Consider the following 21,901-nt stretch of genomic DNA (forward strand, 5'->3'; position numbering starts at 1 on the left):
CTATCATAAAAACAAGAAAAAATGTCAAAAAAATGTTTACAACTAAAAATTATATTATTATTTATTAGGTACATAGCAAACTGAACTCATGTTTTTATGCCCAAATTTGAGCTTCAGGAATTAATCAAGCATAACACTTAACTACAAAAGTTTTTTTTTTTCACCTCTTCAGGAATGCAAGCAAATAGCTGTAACTTGGCATCTTAATCAAAAAATAATATTAGCAATACATATATATTTTGAGTGACAATTTGATTAACTATTATAAAAGCACAAGTATAATTACCAATACTATTAATTTTGGGCAGCTCTGATATAACTCTTACATTCGGTGATGGTCTAATAAACTTGTTAAGCACTGCTAGAAATTATACAAGTAACAGGACTGAATGCTTTAGTAATACAATAATTCAGAGGCAAATAGTTATGTTTAAAGGTTAGTGGTAAAATGTCAGTGTCCTGATCTACACAGTAAATCATAACAAATTGCATAAAAAATAAACTGGAAATTTGAACTGAAATACACATTTGTATGCTAATTACTATGATAACTTCGTTTGAAGAAGTCAGCTAGATTTAGAAAGCAGCGTTTAAAACGGTAATATGGAGAGCAACCAATCCTAGAGCGCCACGTCAATATCTAGTTGCTGAAAATGTTGACGGCATTATTATGCGACATGCCAGACGGAAAACAGCAAGTATCTCGGATGTGACACTTTTTCAAGGGGATGTTGTTGTTTAATAAGTGAGTTAGAGGGGCGCAATTTAGGTTTGGGGTGTAGTTATCGAGAACCCAACTGTCAGTGGCTACGTGAGTGTCACCGCATATTTTTGAAGTGAAATATTTAGTTCGTAAATCCACTGAATATTGCTGGTTAGCGAGTAGCTGTAAGCCGTTAATTGAACGCAGGTTAACGGACGTTACCGTTGCCTGCCTCTAACCGCAACATGAGCTATGGATATGGCGGCGGTGGAGGAGGAAGAAGAGGTAGAAGAGGAGGTCGCGGGCACAGAGATGACAGCAGAGAAAGATGGGAAAGGGGAGGTGGAGGAGGCTCGAGAGGAAACATGTCCGAATTTGACCCGGATCGGGGAGGAGGTGGGCAAAGAGACCGTCCTCCTCCACACCTGAAGGGCCGTGAGATTGGACTGTGGTACGCAAGATATGGAGCCGTTAGGAGGAAGCAAGCTGACCGGAGATCGGTATGGACTGTGCTTGAAGTCATGCTCATTGTAAACATGGAAGGTCTGTCTGTATAACTGCAGTCACCCTGTTAGCAGGGGCGGATCTAGAGAAATTTTCTTAGGGTGGCATGAGGGTGGCAAAGAAATCAAATGGGGTGGCAAAATCAAAGCCCCCCCCCCCCAAACACATATGCAGGTGGTTACATATGGTTAAAATGACTTAAATGCAGTAAGTATACACATTTTTCATATAAATATTTTCTATAACTTAATTATTCTCTGTAGTCCACATAATTAAACACTTTAGTTACATAAAACATGTGAGTTTTGATTGTATGTACTGTATAGCCTGTATAATAAATAAATATGTAGCCCAATAAGTATAAAATCCAGAAAGCTACACAACATGGGGCGGTTCATTTACAAACACAAGTCTAACTTAAGTTTCACACTGTTTTTTTGTTAGAAAACAATCACATTGTTAGATGCTTAAATTACACAATATGTCAGAAATCTGCACTGTCATGAACAAAAATGTAAACCTAATTTTTCATGATTTGTTGGATCAACCCACAGAGGTCTGTAATACAACAGCCGTTTTTGACTCCTTTTGAGTTTATGTTTGTATTTCACCCTCAAAGTGTTTCATTTTATTTTTTCCCCCTTGCCTTGTTTGGTGTCATTCTTTTCAGCTCAACTGAATTTAGTTGTTCTTTCACTGACATACTGCATTAGTATTACTGATCTGAAATCACACAAATAACTTGAAATCCTAGTAGCATTTTTTTTTTTTTACTGTAAAAAAAACCACAGACATGTTGAGTAAATTTTTACAACCTGAAATGCAAATATAAATTGTACATTTTGTAAATGTATACAACTATTTATCTAAAAATGCAGCCAATACACCTGCTGTTTTTTTTTTCATTTTATGGAACCATTTAAAAATATTACTAAAACTAAAATGAGAGAACAATCAGGTGTCACAATAAGATGCCCCACAAATGATGTGTGCCAGTAAAAAAAAAAAGTTTGTCCACCAAAAGACAGGAGAGCAGCACGGATAAATCTGCAGGCCTGACAGCAGGGCCCTATTTCAGGAAGCCGGTTTAGAAAACTCAGAGTGAAAAACGATACTCAGGGTTGAGTAACCCCGAACTGTCCAACTCGGAATATTCGGTTTCAGAAAGGCTGATAACAATTAGTTCAGTCAACGCGGAGTTGCTTTAACCCCAAATTAAGCGCGCGCACGAGGATACATAAAGCCCTGATTAGTGGAGCACAGATTAAGCGAGTCACCATGGAGACGGAGGGAAAGAAGGCGCGGTCAATGTATTTTACAGCGCTTGAGGCCGAAATTCTGATGGCAGTATATGCCGATAACATGCAAATTTTGCAGAAAAAAAGTAACACAGGCTCAGCTGCAAAAGAAAGGGAGCATGTCAATGCGTGAGTGTTAATTTAAACATTGATCTAGGGATTTCCCACCCATTTAACACGTTATTTTATTATATTTTATTTTTTATTTCATACATTTTATTTTGTGATGTGATGTGAGTGCAGGTGCAACCCAACAGGCCCCAAACGTTCCTGGCAGCAAGTAAAAATGAAATATAAAAATATAGTCCAAACAGGTATGGTGTAATTGTATTATGAGCCATAGTGTCTGTTTGTCCGATGTAAATCAATTGCAGTTAGAGGCTACATTAATTTCCCCTCTGTAAGCACTTATTGAAATTATCTGAGCATTACAAGTACATATTTGCTTACTCTGTATGCTCAAATGTGACCCGTTATGGCCACTAGAAAAAAAGCGGAGGCCCGAAAAACAGGTGGGGGTCCTCCACCACCACCACTCACAGAGCCTGGCCACTTGGCTTCCACATTTGTGATAATGTTGGCAGCATCACATATGATCTTCACAGTGCAGAGAACACAAATTAGCATCCATTACTATAATGAAATAATTTGTTAGTTTGAAATGCTACAGGGAACTATGTACCTGCACATTAATGCTGTGGAAAGACTTCCTGTTCACATAGTCTCCTTCATTTACTGAAGGAGCAATGATTGGAATGTGAGTGCCATCTATACAGCCAATCACGCCTGGGAACTGTGAAAATAAATGTAAAATTTAAGCAGTAGTTTAAGTATCACCACATCATGGATTAAGTTTTGTTCATCCTGCTACCTGCAATTTTGTGGCATCCCTCTTTGATAAATCTTGTGGGTCTATGACCGGGAAACACCACAAACGAGTACAGGAGACGTTTCAGTGCAACTGTAACATTCCTGACTGCCCGACAGACGGTAGCCTTGGAAACGTGCTCAGCGTCACCAATATTATACAGAAAGCTCCCGTTTGCAAAAAACCGAAGTGCGATACAAATAATATGTACAGAACTGAGAGCATGTCCGCGATGTGTCACATGAGCAATATATGGCCTGAGGATGTTATTCAAATAAATTGTAGATTGTGCTGAGAAACGGTAACGTTCGCACAGGAAATCATCAGGAAATGATAAAATGTCCAAACGCGCTCTAATCACTCTCTCCCGGCGGAGAGCTCTGCGGAGAATTTGGGCTTCAACATCTACTGGCTCTTCAAGGAAGGGGCACGCCATGTCTGACACTTCCTACAGTCAGGTTTCCGACAAAGAGGCGGAGAACGTCAGGGTTAGTTGAAGTAAACCTGCTAGGGGGCAGGTTAGCTTCACGGAGTGTGTCGTCATAGTAACTCACTCAGAATTAATCTAAACTCGCTTTGTGAAACCGAAAACCCAGAGTTTTCGTTAACTCAGGGTATACTTACTCAGAGTTTGCACTAAACCGGCTTCCTGAAATAGGGCCCAGGTGTATCACTCCGCTGGTTTTCTACTTAGTGACAGTGTTTACACTGCAATGTGCCTTTGTGAAATTCATTAGTGCCCTCACTGACACACAAAACAAAACGACTACACAACAGAATGCAGAACTACACAAGACAACCCAACACACTAAGTATACACTCCACACTAAACGTCACAAATGGCCACATCTAAAAACTCTCTCTAACTCGCTGTCTCTCTCTCTCCCTTGCTCGCTCTGTCTCGCTGCCGTTACCGTCACTCCTAAAACTTTTCCCTCTTCCTAAACAACCAAATCCCACGTGTTGACTTTTTTTTTTTTAAATTGGTCGACATGGTACATATTTCCAGCAAATTCCACACACACACACACACACACACACACACACACACACACACACAAACGTGACGACAGTATTTAGAAAAAAGCGTGGCTTATATATATTACTGTAACTCTGGATTTACTGGCCTGTAATTAAAATTTAAAAACTTTGAAGTCCAAACTTTCAATGTGGGCTGAAATAGAGACCCAGCGTGGCTGCAACTTGTTGCTATGTCAGCTTAAAATAGTCATGTGACCACAGGGGGTTCATAACACTCACCTTCATTCCATTTCCAGAGTGTAACATCCACCCACCTGTGTAAAATCCGAAATTCCCATGGTGTTGTTCAGAATGTGCTCTGGCACAATCATAAGCATCGCTTGCTACTGAAAACAAGGAAAAAGCCGGTCCTGTTGTGGGCTGAACCATTTGTTAATGGTGGAGCGGGGGGACACTATGCAATATATACAGTTTTAGCATTTATATTCACTGTTGACTGTAACTACGCTCAAACTGTTAATGCTATCGTATTGTAATTAACAACACTGTCATATGCAAAACTGGGGTGGCAAGGGATCATTTTAGGGTGGCACTTGCCACCCCATGCCACCCTTCTAGATCTGCCCCTGCCTGTTAGGAGCAGATCTTTGAGCACATCAAAGTGTGGGAAGCTGATTGGAAAATTGCTCACTGTGTGCACAGAAAGTATTCACACTGATCTGAACATGGGCAGTAAGTCACATTTTCCCCTGCTGGTTAACAGACAGTTGCTTGTACAATATATAAGAATGGTAATAATTATATATAAAATATTATTAATAATAATACTAATAATACAAACACACCACCACCACCATCATTATATACTGAATAAATATCCAATCTGTCATTGTGTTTAAAAAAAAAAAAAAGGATTACTTACACAGCACAATTCAAAACTACATCTACAACAGTAAGTATTTCTGTTACATATTTATCTTCTTACATCAGGAATTAGTCTGAGACAGGTCCCTGTCTTCAAAGTGTTAATGAGTAGTATTTTCTTTTTCAGTGGTATAAAGGGAAATTTGGAAAAACACTGTTGCAAGGTCATAGCTAACTTTCCTTTTCCCATTTGCTTGTGCAGCGGGCAGTGGTCCAGATGGATGAGGCAAGAGAGCAACACATTACCAAACTGCTTAACTCTGTCCAGAATGACCAGCTCGGCCCAGAAAGGGGCCGCAGGGATGAAAGAGCCTCGACCTCTGACAGCTGGCAAACAGCTGCCAGGGATAGTGCCCACTGGTGAGAGAGGCTTGTATAGCTTTATCAATTGTCGTTACTAACTTATAATGAATTAGTAGGAAAGCTAGACAGAATAGTAAAATTTCAGTTATTTCTTCCCCTTTGACTGCTGACATCATGACTAATTTAGTGTGTTTATCATCATTAGTTACTTTGATGGGGATTTGCCTGAAGAGGAAAAAACTAAGACTGAGGTCAAATGGGAGGAAGAAGAAGGTAGTCCAGGCCAGAAGAAAGCAACTGGCAAATCACAAAGGTAACTTTGTGTAAAAATGTGTGATTTTTTATTTTTTTAAATCATTTAGAAATTCTGCAGAACAAATAGTAATGTAAGGTTTTCCAGGTAATATTGGATGTTTATACCGCTGAATGTTTTTTTTTTCTTCTAGTCACTCTACAACAGCGGTTAAAGATGAGCCGCCAGATCAATGGGATGAAGAAGATCAGGAAGAGGAGGCGGCGAAACCAGTTATTAAAGATAAGGATCTGGAGTTCTTACATCAAGAAGTAGTCCGAGACAGGTCCCTGGATGACTACTTGAAGAGAGATCTGCAGAGTAAGAAATCAGATGGAAAGTACAAAGAAATGCTGGTAAGAGTTTTCAGTGGTATAAAATCTAGGTTTAAGTTTCTAGCATGAACATATTTATTAAAATAGCTAAGGTGGGGACAAGGTGGGATTTTTTTGGTAGTTTAGCATGTTTAGTGCCTTTAGATAACAACATTACTACTATACTAGTCATTTGTTGTCATTTAATGTCCAAAAGTCCAATTTAATTAATTAATTAGTGTTTTTAATAAGAAAAATAAAAAGTAATGGGTTTCATTCAGTTGAAAGGTTCTATGTTTGGGGAAAAAAAAAAAAAAAAGAATGTTGCCCAAATGCATTGCTGCATTGGCTGTATGTAAGTAGCTTTTGTTTATGTTTGTGTAAATAAGTAAATGTTTATTATATTTATACATTTAAATTGTTTAGTGCAAAATTTTACTGTGGAAATAGGTGTGCAAAGTTTAATTTATGTACAAGATGATGTGTAATGGAAAAGTCTTCTTACCAAGTATTCAATCAATTTATCATAATGTTATCATGCTACATCATTTCAAGTGGTTACCACTGTATTAGTGAGGTACTGCGCAGAGTCAGTATTTATCTTTGGTTATTAGAATTGGATAACTTCTAATGTGCTAGGACTGTTCCCATTATGCAATTTTTCTTTTTAAAGTATCTGTTCCTAATTTTATTGAATTTTTATCTCATTATTTTACTCCTCATCTGTTCTTTTTGTCTTCAGAAATTCAGGGAAAAACTACCATCTTATGGGAAAAAAGAGGCAAGTATTTCACATGCAAATGTGCTTTTATCATGAATCACTAGTTCTGCTAAGACTTCATTACTGGTTTTCAGATTTGATTTATTTATTTTTTTGTTATTGTTTGCTTTCCTGCCTCATCTGTAAATCACTCCTCTTCAACCTCCTGATCTCAGGAGCTGGTAACGCTGATCAATTCTAACCGTGTCCTAGTGGTGAGTGGGGAAACAGGATGTGGCAAAACCACTCAGGTCACTCAGTTCATCCTGGATGACTATATCAACAGAGGCATGGGCTCAATGTGCCGTGTGGTCTGCACACAGCCTCGACGCATCAGTGCCATCTCGGTATGTACTCTGCTGGCCTCTGAAGGATTATATGTTGTTGTGTGCCTACTGATTTTAATGTGGTTGCCATGGCAATGCTTCTGTTATGCTGCTTCTCTATGGGATAGGTCAGGCAGTCATTTTTGATTCCTAGCAGACCTGTTGGTTCTCTGTCCAAGGCTAGCTTCTCTGCCATCAAATGTGTCTTTATAACCAATCAGAATTAGGCTTATGCATAGAGGCATCACTGTTCAGTGTTAGCTGTTAATAAGAGTGCATGCACATGTGCCTCTAAGCCACTGCATAGGTTAAATACTAAGAACCTTTGTCACTGTGAGCCAGAGAGCAGTGCAAATTTACACAAACACAGCACCATGAGTCCAGCCACACACACACACACACAATAACAGTAGAGAACCTATGAAAGAATGTGATCTGTCTGTGAATGAATGCAAAGTACAAACTTCCACACTTAACTAAAATTAAACAATGAAATAAAAGGACAAAATAATTAGTTTGATTAAAAAAAGATATGGATATATTTTTAAAATCTTTTTATTGTGGAAAATATTTGTCTCCTTCCTGATTTCTTGCATATTTATATTGAATAAATAAATGGCAAATGCACTGTTTCCTTACATCGCCCTTTTCTACTCTACACAAGCCTACATGACATGTCTCATTCACCTAAGTGCTTTCTATGTCCAAGGATACTATGGCATGCAGACTGGAGTAAACAGGGAACGAACCACCAGCTTTCTGACTAGTGAATGATCTGCTCTACTCCCTGAGCTATATTTCATAAATACAAAATGCAGAACTTGAGTGATGATTTTCTTTAATAAGGGGAAAGCTTAAAACCTGCATGGCCCTGTTCGAAAAAGCAATTGCCCCTTAAACATAACAACTGGTTGTTACTTTGATGACATAAAAATAATGCGATGCATTTGCATACAGCAAAATGTTGGCATCGCTCATATAGAAATTATTACTTTTTTGCAATACAATGCTGTCTCTCCTCTTAAATCCTATTTGTGTGTGTGTGCTCTTCCTATCAGGTTGCAGAGCGTGTAGCGGCTGAGAGGGCAGAAAGTGTTGGGAATGGGAATTCATGTGGTTACCAAATCCGCCTGCAGAGGTACACAACACCTTCGAGAAGTGCTCATGCTTAAAATTCTTTCTCCTGAAACTTGAGATCTGGTCAATGTGGAGGCCATTTGACTACAGTGAACTCATTGTCATGTTTAGGATGTTTAAGAAAGACCAGACAAAGATTTTCCATTTTTCCGTTTTCTAATTTTGATGAGCTGCTGTGAATTGTGGCCTCAATTTCCTGTTCTGAACCAAGAGAGTAGTGGCACTCGTGGCCCATCAGTTTTAGGCTGACCTGTTGTGCTTTCAGAGATGCTCTTTTTTTATTTTATTTGAGTTACTTTTACCTTCGTATTAGCTCGAAGCAGACTGGCCTTTCTCTTCTGACCAGCTAAGGATTTTCACCCAGAGAACTGCTGCTTACTGGATTATCTTTTTCTGACCATTTGCTGTCCATTGAAGATAGTTGCTCTCTTGGCCATGTCTACATGCCCGAATGCATTAAGTTGCTACTATATGAGCAAATATCTAATTGGCTGATTAGATATTTGCATTAACAAGCAGTTGAACAGTCATGCCTAACAAAGTGGCCAGGGATTGTATGAAGGTGAAATTAGGCTCACTGTATATTTAATTGACATTCTGTAATTGGTTTAGAGGCTAAGAAACCAAAAGCAATACTTATGTTTAGAAAGCTCATTTCCCCTAGATCTGATATGGTTAAGAGTCCAGCCACAGCAGGTTAAATTGATGGGAGCGCTGTTGCAGAAATCAGACTGTTTTATTTCCCTCCCTGATTACGTCTGTCTATTTCAGACTGAGCTTGCTGTTTTCAAGGTTGGCGGTAACAGCTGAGGCTTTGTGGTTTAGACTGAAGTTGGTGATATCAGCCAGCATGATCAGAGTAGGAACAGATTTAGACATCTTAAACACAGATTTTGACATAGTTAGCAGTTTTAACACATGACATATGTTATAGCTCATTAATATTTAAATTAAAAGCTTACTGAGCTCAGATGTTCTGCATGAGATCTACAGCGTGTTATATTTTTTATGTATACATAGTCTACATAGACTTGGTGAAAGGACTCAAGATGGATACATGAAATGTGTGGGTTAATGAACGCCATAAAATGATTTTTCTTAAAAACACACTCATTAAACATCTGCAGCAAGAATTTAACAAAAGCAATTTGCTGTTGTGCAGCCTGAGCGAACAGTGATTTATACAATAGGGGAGTATGCTGATTTCTATTGGATATTTTTCTATAATAAAATACCCAATTCTGCTTGTTATTTACTGGCTGATTTTTCACAATTGATTTAGCTTACTGATAGTAGTCAGTACTCACTCCATAGGCTATCATTGCCAAAGTCATGTTGGTTAATCCACTACTCACAGTCACTGATGAAAATGAAGGTGACAGAATCTTCTCACTATGTGCAAGGTTTGGGTAACAGCCAGGTAAAGCAGCCAGCTGTGTCAGTGCTAGAGTGTTTGTGAAACAGGATCCAGAGTATTTGTGAATAAATACGCAGTGAACATGTTGCTCTGCAATACTACAGTATAGAAATGTGTGGTTACAACTGTATTCTACTATGAATGTCTTGCCATTGATACATGTTGCTCTGTATTTATATACCAGTCCAGAAGACTCACTGTTTTTCGTGGTGCTTTTGCTGGTTTTACTCTCTTTTGATTTTTGTGAAATATACATTAATTCTTTGGACTTCAGGCTTCACAAAAAAAGAAAAGAATATTATATCGTGTAATTAGTCTCCTCTTCTTGGCACATTAATCTTGCATCAGTTATACAACAAACCCTTTTAGAAGGCTCAGTTGTTAATGAATTTTGTTTTATCAGATATCATATGAAAGGCAGTTCCTACAGTGATAACTTTAAAATAAGAGAAGCTATTTTGTAATTAATTGAATAAACCTTTCAGCATTAGTACATAAACAAAGCATGGATAAATCTTCTTACTGTAGTGCACTGTAGCATACTACAATTCCGTTACATATTGTAGTATAATATTTGGTATCAGCAACATTTTATTTTCACTTCTATGTAAAGGTTAAACATAAAAGTGGTGCTTATTTAAAGTAAAGTAGCAAAAATAGTGGAAATGCAACACAGTTAACTGTTACAAAACCTAAGTTCATTTCTCAGAGAAGTCCTGCTTTTATTTTGGTGACCTTACTTTAAATTTTCTAAATTGCACAGATGTAAGAGTATCTTTTTCTTTCTTTTTTTTTTCTCCCATTTTCCAGCCGGTTACCAAGGAGACAAGGTTCGATCCTGTACTGTACAACAGGCATTATTCTTCAGTGGCTTCGCTCAGACCCGTGAGTTTGCTTCCACCTCTGCCTTCTCATCCTGTATACATCTTTTCCCTGTACATCTTCTCTGCTTTTTCCCCTATATCTCCACTCCAGCCATTCCTTTGTTTGTCACTCTGTTTTGTCCCCATTGATTTGGGGTTGACGCTACTGTTTGTGGAAGATTCATTAGTATGGGTCCCCATTTTCTGTTGACTCATTCCTCCATGCTCGTCTTTGCATTCTAAGTGCCTTCAGAAAAAGAAATACAGACTAAGTGAAAGTGCCAGCTTTTCCTTGTTGTCTCACTTCATGCTCTTTCGTTAGCACGACTCTAGTGAGTCATTTCAGGGCTACCCTTTTCTGACTAAACTGCATTTTTGGTGTTAAGCTAAATTCGCACATCACTTTGCTTACAAGTGGACGTCTGTATGGACTGTAGCTCTGTTAAATACTTTCTAAAAAAATTATTTTTGGGTAACGTCTGTGCCTTGTGAAATTATTTTAAATAATTTAAATCTCACTTAAAAGTACTTAAAAATGTAGTACCATTAATTGAAACTTGTAAGATCTTTAAAGAGAAACAAGAGAGAATTTGTAAAAAGAAGAAAAAAAGTCAACCAATATTGGTTTTTTTTGTTTGTTTTTTTAACTCTTTAGACAGAAAAAGGCAAAAAAAAATAAAAAATTGCTCACCTTTTTTGCTTTTATTGTCAGATTGTTGTCGAGTATCAGTCACCTGGTGCTGGACGAAATCCATGAGAGAAACCTGCAATCAGACGTTTTGCTCATCATTGTAAAGGACTTACTCAACCTCCGAGATGACCTTAAGATCATTCTCATGAGTGCCACGCTCAACGCAGAGAAGTTTTCCCAATATTTTGGTGTGTAGCTCACTAATTTCTTCACCAAATTGTCAGCAAAAGTTTTGCAGTTCTAATAAGTTGAGCTGTTCCTCTTTCTCGCCGCTCACGGTTTTGTTCTCGGTTTAGACAACTGCCCAATGATCCACATTCCTGGTTTGACGTTCCCAGTGGAGGAGTTCCTACTTGAGGACATTATAGAGATGACCAGGTAGAACCACTTTTCTACCAAACACACATGTACATGCACAAAGACACATTGGGACCTCGTATAAACTAGGCTGGGTTTCTCTGCTAGGTATCGCCCCCAGAATCAGGACCGTCGCCCCTCATGGAAGAGAGGTTTTTGGCAGGGGCGAAACTCCAGACCTGAGAAAGAGGAGAAAGAGGCTGAATACAAGGAAAGCTGGCCATGTTACGCACGAACACTACAGGGCAGGTGAGTTGGTGAGAAAATCAGGCTACTTAAATTGGAAGAACAGCTGCCAGTTTTTTGGGGTTTTTTTAGGTAGGAAGCAGGAGGATTTGTGAGACTCGTAGTTTTGAGTAAATACATTTCTTTTAAAGTTCTGATTTAATGAAGATTAAATATAGAGAATTATGGTTTTGATCTACAAACAGTAAGAGAAAGATGAGTGCTTGAAACTGATGTCTGATGCATTTGTTACATAAACACAGCTACAATTAAAGTGCACCATCACAGACAGTTCCAAGGTCTGCTTAGTACAGACACAGCAACACTGTAGCTTAGTTGCTTTTGTTCAAAACATAATTACAGCTGTGAAGGACTTTGCTTTGCCAATTTGACACTTACTAAATTTTTTGGGTGCAAATTTCTCTCTAATAACTGCTTTAAAATTTTTAAGACAATCCCACAACACAACAGAATGGAGATAAGATGCCACTAGACACACCTGCAATATAACAACAGAGGCTCTAAACAGGAGACAGAAGATTGTTCATGTCTACGTGACTGGATTCCACTTCAAAAACTATTTCAGTTTAATTTTAAAGTAATCCTGGACATGATCCAGTTTGAATACTATAGGTAAGGAATTCGATATGTTGATACCCTGAACAGAAAAGGCTATTTTTCTCAAGTGAGAATTCTTGTAATAACACTTGAAGTTTCCAAAATGCTTTGTCTTACTGAACTGAAAGCTTTAAGAAGAATCACAATATTACTGAGAACTGAGGAGCCCGATGATTTATAAAATAGCGTAATATTAACAAATATTTTTTTAAATGTCTTGGCATATTCAATGTTGGTTTGTTTTGCCAGTGTTTAGTTTTGTTATTAAAAAATAATTAAGTCCTAAATTCACAACATGGCATCCAGTCTATTGTGTAACTAGGCAGAAATATTACTTTGAACACTGTCGGTGTGCTTGCAAAATTAGTTTTCTGGTGATTTCAAATGGTTTCAACATAAAACACATTTTGTATTAAGACCTACTGGAATACATTTTTTAAAAAACAGAAATACTGCTTTTATAGTTGAACACGACACAGATGTTTCTCTTTTTCTCATTCTAAAGGGAAAAAAAGACAAAGGAACCAATTATTAATATGTTACTGATCACCAGTGCTATTACCACAACAAAGAAAAAGTATCAACTGTAATTCAAAGCTATTCTGCATTTTTGTACTAAAGCATAGCATGTGAAAATATTTATAAACCTGTTGTAGCCATATTACAGCGTGTGACACCTCCAGCAACAAGTAAGGGGAGAGCAGGAGCACTTATGTTGCCATGTCCATGTCCTGTGTTTTACAGGTACTCTGACACAACCATTGAGGCTCTCGAGATATTAGACAGAGATGAGAAGATTGATCTGGACCTAATTCTGGCACTAATTCGTTATATTGTGCTCAATGGGGAGGTGAGTCTAACCTTTTAGTTGTGGTTTGAGTGCAGCTGGCATAAATTGGCCAAATTCTAGACGATGCGTTTTATTTAAAAAAAAAAACAACAACAAACTGAATTTGTACTTTATGAAAATGTCAAAATGAATGTTTCTGTAACAGGAGCTTGCCTTTGAAGATTGTCATTTTTGGACATCATGTTCTTTAATCATTGACAAAAAGTTGCCTATGTGAAAGGTGGCTTGATATTAAATGGAAACTAATAGTTAATGGAGACTCTTAGGCTGGCAAAGTACAGTACATTCCTAGATGGAGCAGATGGAGGGAGCAGGCGGGCTAGCTGCCAAACACAGACATTAGATCAGAGAAAATGACACAGATCCTGGCAGCAAATTTCTGCTAATGAGTGATTGAACAGATGCTCTCCCGCTGCACCTCCATTCCCTTTTTTCTTTTTCCAGTTCTGGTTAACTTTCCTTTTTGGATGTCGGCATCATTTCAGTGCACAGTTGTTAGCTTTGTGAATACAGTGTCACCTGTGTGACTTGAAAGTAGAAAGTTTTAATTTTTGTAACTGCTGGCCCAGTAGCTTTTCTAGGAAGTGGTAAAATGGTTATTATGAAAAAATATATGTCCATACTTCAGCTGCTTATCTAGAGCCTGGAGCCTATCCCAGCTATTATACAATGGGGCAAAAAAGTATTTAGTCAGCCACCGATTGTGCAAGTTCCCCCACCTAAAATGATGACAGAGGTCAGTAATTTGCACCAGAGGTACACTTCAACTGTGAGAGACAGAATGTGAAAAAAAAATCCATGAATCCACATGGTAGGATTTGTAAAGAATTTATTCGTAAATCAGGGTGGAAAATAAGTATTTGGTCAATAACAAAAATACAACTCAATCTTAAGGTAATGGATTTTTTTTTTTTCACATTCTGTCTCTCACAGTTGAAGTGTACCTCTGGTGCAAATTACTGACCTCTGTCATCATTTTAAGTGGGGGAACTTGCACAATCGGTGGCTGACTAAATACTTTTTTGCCCCACTGTAGGTCAAGGGCAGGGTACACCTTATACAGGTCGTCTGTCCATCACAGATCTAACACAGAGAGACAAACAAAGACACAAACCTACAGAGACAGTATAGCGTCTGTAATTTACAGCCAGCACCCAAAGAAAGCCAACACAGGCACAGGGAGACATGCACACTCCACAGAAATCCCCCCTGCTGACCAGGAGGCGATTCAGGGTAGACTACTATTAATGAGAGAAGAATGATTAGTTTACTACCATTTTAAAAAGTTAAGTGCTATGACTGAATGAAGTAAAATAGTTTTGGATGTATAAATAAACAAGAGAGTGAAAAAGAAGAAGAACACGGAGTGACTAACAGAGGCAGACAGAATAATTATACTTTCCCATATGAAGCTGTATCTCCATCAGTCACGGCCACACTGAGCCAGTCAACCAGCTGATTTGTTGTGGCGTTGTCAAATGGCTGTGAGAGAACTGGCTGATTCACCATGATGGTAATCTGAACCAAGGATATGGGCCATCTGCTGAGCTTTTGACTGTGATGATTGGTTAATTATGTTGCAGGGTTCTGTGATTATACACCTAGGGGTTTAACATACAGGCATTAATGAATGCCTGCTGGGTGCAACTGTATGTGGGTGGTTTGCTGTGTGTGTTTGTGTGTGCTGTCATAGAGTAGACTCTCCAGAGCTTACTGTACTGTACTGTCACTTAATTTTTAGTTAGAATTAATTAGAGTGTGTTTCTTCCTGGATGCGTGTAATTTGTCAGGTTGTAGCTAGGCAGCCGACCTTCATCTCTTTCACAAATACACATGCAGAGACTTTAACATACATACAGTCCCATGTGAGTGCCAGTGGTTGAGAACTGGTGATAATAATTAGCTTTAATTAAAAAGTTGGGGAAACCAAGGCCTAGAAGCTACTTTTTATGCCTTCCCTTCATTTCTCGGAGGAAATGAATAGCATGGTGCTTTTTATAGAATCGATTTTTATAGCAGCTTAATTTTAGCTAGAGAATACTTTGTTTAAATCTGGATAGGATGAAAACGAGTTTGCTGAAACTCTGCTCTGTATTATAGCTCTGTACAGTCTGTATAACTGTATATTTATTAAAGACAGATTTGACTAATTTTATCTTTGACCTTTCCAGCATGGCTCCATGGGCTAGCATTGACTGCCTTGTGTAATTTTTTTGTGTCACAAACTGTAACCTTCATATTTGTGTCACTGATTTCTGTCAAAACTTTGAGTATTTAGTGTTGAGACAACAACTGTGGTAATAGCTTGTATGGAAAGAAATGAAACAGTACTGCACCATAAACAATTGACTGATTTTTGACTTTGTCTCATTCTTTGTCTCCTTCTCTCTATTCTATTCTTTGCTGCTGCAATGACTGAGCTCTTCATCAGTCATTAAAGGAGTCTTTTTCAGCTTTTTTTTTTTTTTTTAAAACCATTACAGCGTTACTGTAATGGATTTTGGCTTTGTGAATGAGGCGCCGATGCCTGATATCCATTAAGTGGTCAGCAATCTGCAGCCACTGACAAAAGAGCTCAATGCGCAGAGATTTCCTCACCATTTAGTCTTCTCTTCTTATGTTTTCACAGCTAGCGTTTCTGTGTCTGTACTTTTTCATGTGACTTATTGATTTCCTTTTCTCTTTGCTATTGTGGGGAAAATTAAGTCAGTGCTTTTGTTAATGTTAATCAGATGCTCTCCTGTACTATAAAGATGCATTTGTCATAAAGATGTTGGAGTTTCAGTGGCTATTTTGTGTCTGAATGTGAATGTAGAGGTTGGGAGCTGAGAGCAAATCATATCTACAGTATCTGCCTCAGCTCAGCTCCTCTGAGGTCATGGGCATCTTGTTTGCTGGACCCGCAATCTACTGAGACCCTGCTGGATTTTGTGACTTACAGCTGTGTTGAGAGTTTTGTATCATGTCTTGGACAGGAAGGAGCAATCTTGGTGTTCTTGCCTGGTTGGGACAATATCAGTACTCTCAATGACCTTCTCATGGCTCAGCAAATGTTCCGATCAGGTATGCAAACAGAAACACACATTCAGGATGTACAGCATGGAAGTGAATGCACGTCGGTGTCTTGCAATTTTTCTTTCTTGCTTTGACTATACAGTTTTCTGTTCCACAGTTGAGAAATCCATCCTTTGATTTTCTTAACCACTTATTGAATTCAGGGTCGCAGCAATATAAAAGCCTATTACAGCTGTCATAGAGCAAGAAGCAGGGTACACTGAACTGGTCGTCAGTCTATCACAAGGCGAGAGAGACGACAACCATTCATAGTTCACACTTAAGGCCGATTTAGAATCGCCACGTAACCTAACAAGTATGTCTTGGAACTGTGCGAGAAAGATGGAGTACCCGGAGCGGACTGACACAGGCAGATTCAAACCCAGGATCTTCTTACCATGACGAGACAGCACTCATCATTGCGCCACTTTGTTGAAATACACCCATTTTCTTAACTGCTTATGGCTTAGTCTCACTGGAGTCAAAATGAGGGTGGTTTCCCGATTGCTGGTTTTGCATTTGGTGACAGATTACAAATAGAGTTTGACTGCAATAGTCAACTGGTCTCTTTGTCAGTTGTGATATACAGTTAACTCTGAAAGTTTAGCAAAGGTTTGGAAATAAAGGCTCTATATTATAAAAGATTTGTCTTCCAGCTTATATTTTCGCAAAAGATGACTGCTGACTCCGCTGGTTGCTGATTGCTTGTATTTTGCGTATATTTGTATGTAAAGACAAAGTTGCTAAACACGTATGTCATTTTAAGTTAAGTGGACTCCAGCAACTATGTCACTATTTGTGGTGCAATTTTTCCATTCATCCGTTATCTTCCACCTATCTGAAGTAGGGGTGCTGTGGCTGTAGAATTCTCCATGGTTTCATGATACTTGTTGTTATAGAACACATAATTGTTCAGCCTATGGACTAGTTGTATCTTAAATTGACAGTCAGTGTTTTATTTGAGTTTTTCTTTTGTGTCCTGTTACATTTCAGACCGGTTTGTTATCATCCCTTTACACTCCCTCATGCCAACTGTTAATCAGACACAGGTCAGTATTCTTCAGTTTCTCTTTTTTCTCTTTCTCGGACCATCTCTTTGTCAATTGTGTCCTACTTTAGTCCCCTTTCAATATCACAAATGTCCTGCTCAATTTTTCTCTCTAATTCTTCTCAGGTTTTTAAAAGGCCTCCTCCTGGAGTTCGAAAGATTGTGATTGCTACCAATATAGCTGAGACCAGGTTTGTAAGAGCATGCGTCTGTGGTAAAAGCTTGTCCAGTCTTTGCATTTGTACTTTGGAAAGTGTTTAAAGGTTTAGAAAAAACACAGACCTTTTATGACATTCCATCATATATCTGTTTTCTGTGTGTGCCAGTGCCTCAGTCAGGAATGAGGCCTACAACTGGATTGGAGCTAATTAGCATACATCTCTTGGATTGATTACAAATACTGTCATATTGGTTTGGATGAGAAAACTCTGACAGGCAATTTGTTAATGCGTTCAGAGTGCTGCATTCACACAAACGAGCAGAGCAAATTAAGGAGCTGCCTGCCCTCAGCACTCCCCTCATATCACTCCACTAAATATAGACTCTAAACTAGAGTTGGATGTCTCGAGACCACTTTTACTTGGTCTTGGTCTCGTCTTGGTCTCGACGGACTTTTGTCCTGGTCTCGGTCTTGGTCTCGCTGTTTCGGTCCTGCGTTCTCAAATCTAAATTCTCTAAATCGGTTTCAGTTGTGTACTGATGTACACAACAATGGACATAAGGAGCTTCTTTCAAAGAAAAAACTCAGGTAGATGTTATTTTATATATTATGCTTTGGATGTTGTTCAGTATATTTCTATGCAAAACAAGAGGAATTTCAATACACAGCAGTATATTCACAGTTGAAACCAGATATTTACACACACTTTATGGAGAAAACATAAACTTTTTTTTACTGTTAAACATCAATTTAGAGTAAACTTTTGTTTTAGATAAATAAATGTTGAAATATCTTTTGAATTAGTGAAATGTCAGAATAAAAAGAGGGAGCTGTCTATTTTAATCACTTTCATCAAATTTAGGAGCACATGTACACTAAGTTTATGGTTAATTAATAAGAAAACTCCAGACGATTCCATTCTGAGCTGAAGAAGCTTCTGATTGGTTAGTAGAGTCCATGTGAGTAAATTGGTGGCACAGTTGTGGATGCATATAAGGCAAAACACAGAGCCTGTTTCTTTGACACGGGAAAAATCCAGAGATGTCAACCAAAACACCAGGAAAAGAATCGTGGAGCTCCATAAGTGTGGCTCAATTTTGAATACAATTTGGTGCCATTTGCAATTAAGAAATACAGATAGTTTCTCTCTTTACTCTTAAAGTTAACAAATGTGTTTTTTATATTTATCAATCTAAAAAAATAAACATTTAGTTTGATTTGATGTTACAATTAAAAAAGTGTTTTTATCTGAAGAGTAAATATCTGGTTTCAACTGTATATTTGATGATGATGGAGTTTGGCTTGATTGTCAGCACAAAGAGGGAGAGAGAGGGAGAGAGAGGAACAGAGAGGGAGAGAGAGGAACAGAGAGGGAGAGAGAGGAACAGAGAGGGAGAGAGAGGAACAGAGAGGGAGAGAGAGAATGAGGACAGAACAGAGATGGAATAAGAGCAGGTGAGACACACATGTTAGTCAAATGGTTGTTTGCCAAAACTCATCAGAACATGTACCTAGTGTTTCTTTTTAGATACCATTTGTTACTTTTCAAATTCTATATTTATTAAGTTATGCAGGCTTGTTTGCACAACAAGGCTAAATAATTATATAAACTTTTCTCAATCTAAATATTGTACTTTGGTAGAATTAAAAAATAAGTGTAGTGCAGGTCTATGGTGATTTTTAGTGCTACTATCATCTAGTTCTGATTCTGGTTCTGTCTTGGTTACTGTTGTAGTCCTGTTTTAATTCCGGATCAGTTCTGGGTCTGGTTGAATTGGGGTTTAGTCCCTGTGTCTTGATACAGGCCCGACTTGGTTCTGCCTTGCTGCTTAATTAAAAAACTAGTTTAAGGTGTCCTGCATATGTATATAGAATAGCATCTGGCTGCAGTTTAAAGACTTTTTTTGTCTCGGTCTCGGTCTCGGTCTTGGTCTCGTCTCAACTTGGTCTTGGTCTTGTCTTGGTCTCGGATTAGGCGGTCTTGACTACAAGTCTACTCAGAAACCTACCAAAGGGCTGGATTTTATTTTTTACTTCTAAGTGATTGTGTAAGAGTCTTAACTAGGAATTCTTGAGAGTCTACTTTCAATAGGGCTGTGCGATATGACCAAAATCTCATATCCCGATATAAGAATTCTGTCGTCCTGATAACGATATAAATCACAAAAATGTAACATTTTCTGTAAATTCTGTGAATCTCGGGCAGCTCGTCTTGCGGGAAGTGTTTCCAGCTGCGCGTCATGTAGCTGGAGTCGAGTGTTTTAACAGATGTATGAAACGATACATTTTTAGACATAAGTTGTAGCAGCCGCCGTTTTCTCTGTGAGTATTTATTACACAGCGTGCTGCGGGGAAAAGCCTGTTCTAACGTTTGAGTCTAAGGTTTATTTTCTAGCACCTGGCGGCTCTTTTCTACTTCTTATCCGTAAATAATCTGCTCTTTCACGTGATTCAGTTTATTTTGAAAAGTCTCAACAGGATCTTGAGCTTTATCGTGAAAGGTTTATGTGGAACGTAAACAAGCGGACACGCGATAGTGTTACCGTCGTTGTTGCTAACCACAACGCATAAAAACAGGCGCTTGTCCGTCCATAGTGTGGTTATATTAAATATAAGAGAAAGAGAGAACTTTAAGAAATTAATATAGCCACTACAGTGACCATCAAAACGATGAAAAAATATTGCCGCAAACAGTTTATTTTTGCGACACCACCAAACAAACGATAGCGTAAAATGAAACGATATATATATCGTTATATCGAACAGCCCTAACTTTGAAGTGTTTTTTCTGTATTATTACGTGCAACTTATGTTTTCCCCCCTTTCTCTCTCGCCTGCTCCTCACAGCATCACCATCGATGATGTTGTTTATGTGATAGATGGAGGCAAAATTAAGGAGACCAACTTTGACACCAGCAATAACATCAGCACCATGATGGCTGAGTGGGTTAGCTTGGCCAATGCCAAACAGAGGAAAGGACGTGCTGGCAGGTGTGTGTGTGTTTATGTGTGCGTTTGTGTCTACACGTGGGTATATTTGTAGATTATAATATAATGAGGGCATACTTTATATTAGTGCCTCTGGGTATGCAATATGGGATAATTAGCTTCCCATCTATTTGTCATCTAAGCTCTCCATCACTCTTCCCTGTAAGACCACTCTGTCCTGCTTTCCCATCTGTAACCACTCAGAAAGGCAAAGTGTAGTCACTCTCAGGTTGTTTCCAGTCTTTTACTTGAGACGTCTGTTCTGTTATATAGCTCTGACATCAAAGTGCAGCAAGGCCCAATTAGCAGAGCTGCTTACTGTGTGCAGTTTCATCCCACTGATTTTTAAAGTAAGCCCTTGTCACAGGGCCTGTAAAACATTTAACCTCTTTTCCTTCTCTGTCTCTCTAACAACTCTCTTCTCTAAATATCCAGAGTGTGTCCGGGGAAATGCTATCACCTGTACAACGGTCTGAGGGCCAGCCTGTTGGATGCCTATCAATTACCTGAAATTATGAGGACACCACTGGAGGAGCTGTGCTTGCAGATCAAGGTTGTATATGCGGAGAGAAAGAGGGATAGACTGACAGAGAGAGAGACAGATAGATGTGGGTTTGGGAGTTTAGATCAGGACAATATTGCTCTCAATGAGTTTTGTGAGTGCAGGGGCGGAACGAGGACAGCGCTGCTGTTTTTGATGTTGTGCTGAATTACAGCCTCTCCTCTCTAATGAGAACTGGGGATGAGCATCCCGGGCTGACTCATGCCCTCTCCCGCTCTTACTCTCATTTTTTACAGACAGTATAATTACTTTTCTACACATTTTTTTTCTCTTATATAAACAGTCTTTTTCTTCTTTGGTTGCTTACTTTTTTTTTTCGCGTTCTCTTTTGAAATCCTCACGCTCCACTCAGACATATTTTAAACAGTGCTAATGGAAAATTAAGCCAAAGGTCATTTAGATGTAGTGTTTGCTGTGATTGTTCTCACCAGTTGCTGTATTAGATATGCATTTTAGTGTGTCTCCCCCACTCTCTGTGCTGGATGTATTTGAGTATGTGTGTGATATGGTTTTTGAAGCTAGTGGGTGAGAGTTGCACAATGCATCAGACAGTCCTTAAAGTGAGACAAACACTGACAACATGCTAACCTTGACCTGGCTCTCTAATGCACAAACACTTCAACATCACATTGTTAGTCAGACATAGAGATGTGGCTGT

General features: G+C 38.6%; 1 protein-coding gene across 2 annotated transcripts in view; it reads left to right on the plus strand.

The window, feature by feature from the left end:
* Positions 1–617: 617 nt before the first annotated feature.
* Positions 618–21,901, plus strand: part of dhx36 (DEAH (Asp-Glu-Ala-His) box polypeptide 36) — a 29,156-nt gene continuing 7,872 nt past the window's right edge. The window contains exons 1-18 of one of the 2 annotated variants that reach the window (XM_026193728.1): positions 620–811; positions 911–1,203; positions 5,481–5,638; positions 5,787–5,894; positions 6,028–6,229; positions 6,930–6,968; positions 7,124–7,294; positions 8,332–8,411; positions 10,638–10,712; positions 11,403–11,569; positions 11,678–11,759; positions 11,847–11,987; positions 13,326–13,431; positions 16,407–16,494; positions 17,479–17,534; positions 17,660–17,724; positions 20,541–20,684; positions 21,117–21,234. In XM_026193728.1, coding sequence (XP_026049513.1) covers positions 949–1,203; positions 5,481–5,638; positions 5,787–5,894; positions 6,028–6,229; positions 6,930–6,968; positions 7,124–7,294; positions 8,332–8,411; positions 10,638–10,712; positions 11,403–11,569; positions 11,678–11,759; positions 11,847–11,987; positions 13,326–13,431; positions 16,407–16,494; positions 17,479–17,534; positions 17,660–17,724; positions 20,541–20,684; positions 21,117–21,234 — 2,055 coding nt within the window. In that variant the 5' untranslated portion in view covers positions 620–811; positions 911–948. Of the gene's footprint in view, positions 1,204–5,480; positions 5,639–5,786; positions 5,895–6,027; positions 6,230–6,929; positions 6,969–7,123; positions 7,295–8,331; positions 8,412–10,637; positions 10,713–11,402; positions 11,570–11,677; positions 11,760–11,846; positions 11,988–13,325; positions 13,432–16,406; positions 16,495–17,478; positions 17,535–17,659; positions 17,725–20,540; positions 20,685–21,116; positions 21,235–21,901 lie in introns of both variants that reach the window. The other variant, XM_026193729.1, reaches the window with a different exon arrangement.

The sequence above is a fragment of the Astatotilapia calliptera genome, chromosome 14 (assembly GCF_900246225.1).
Source record: "Astatotilapia calliptera chromosome 14, fAstCal1.2, whole genome shotgun sequence".
Lineage (NCBI taxonomy): Eukaryota > Metazoa > Chordata > Actinopteri > Cichliformes > Cichlidae > Astatotilapia > Astatotilapia calliptera.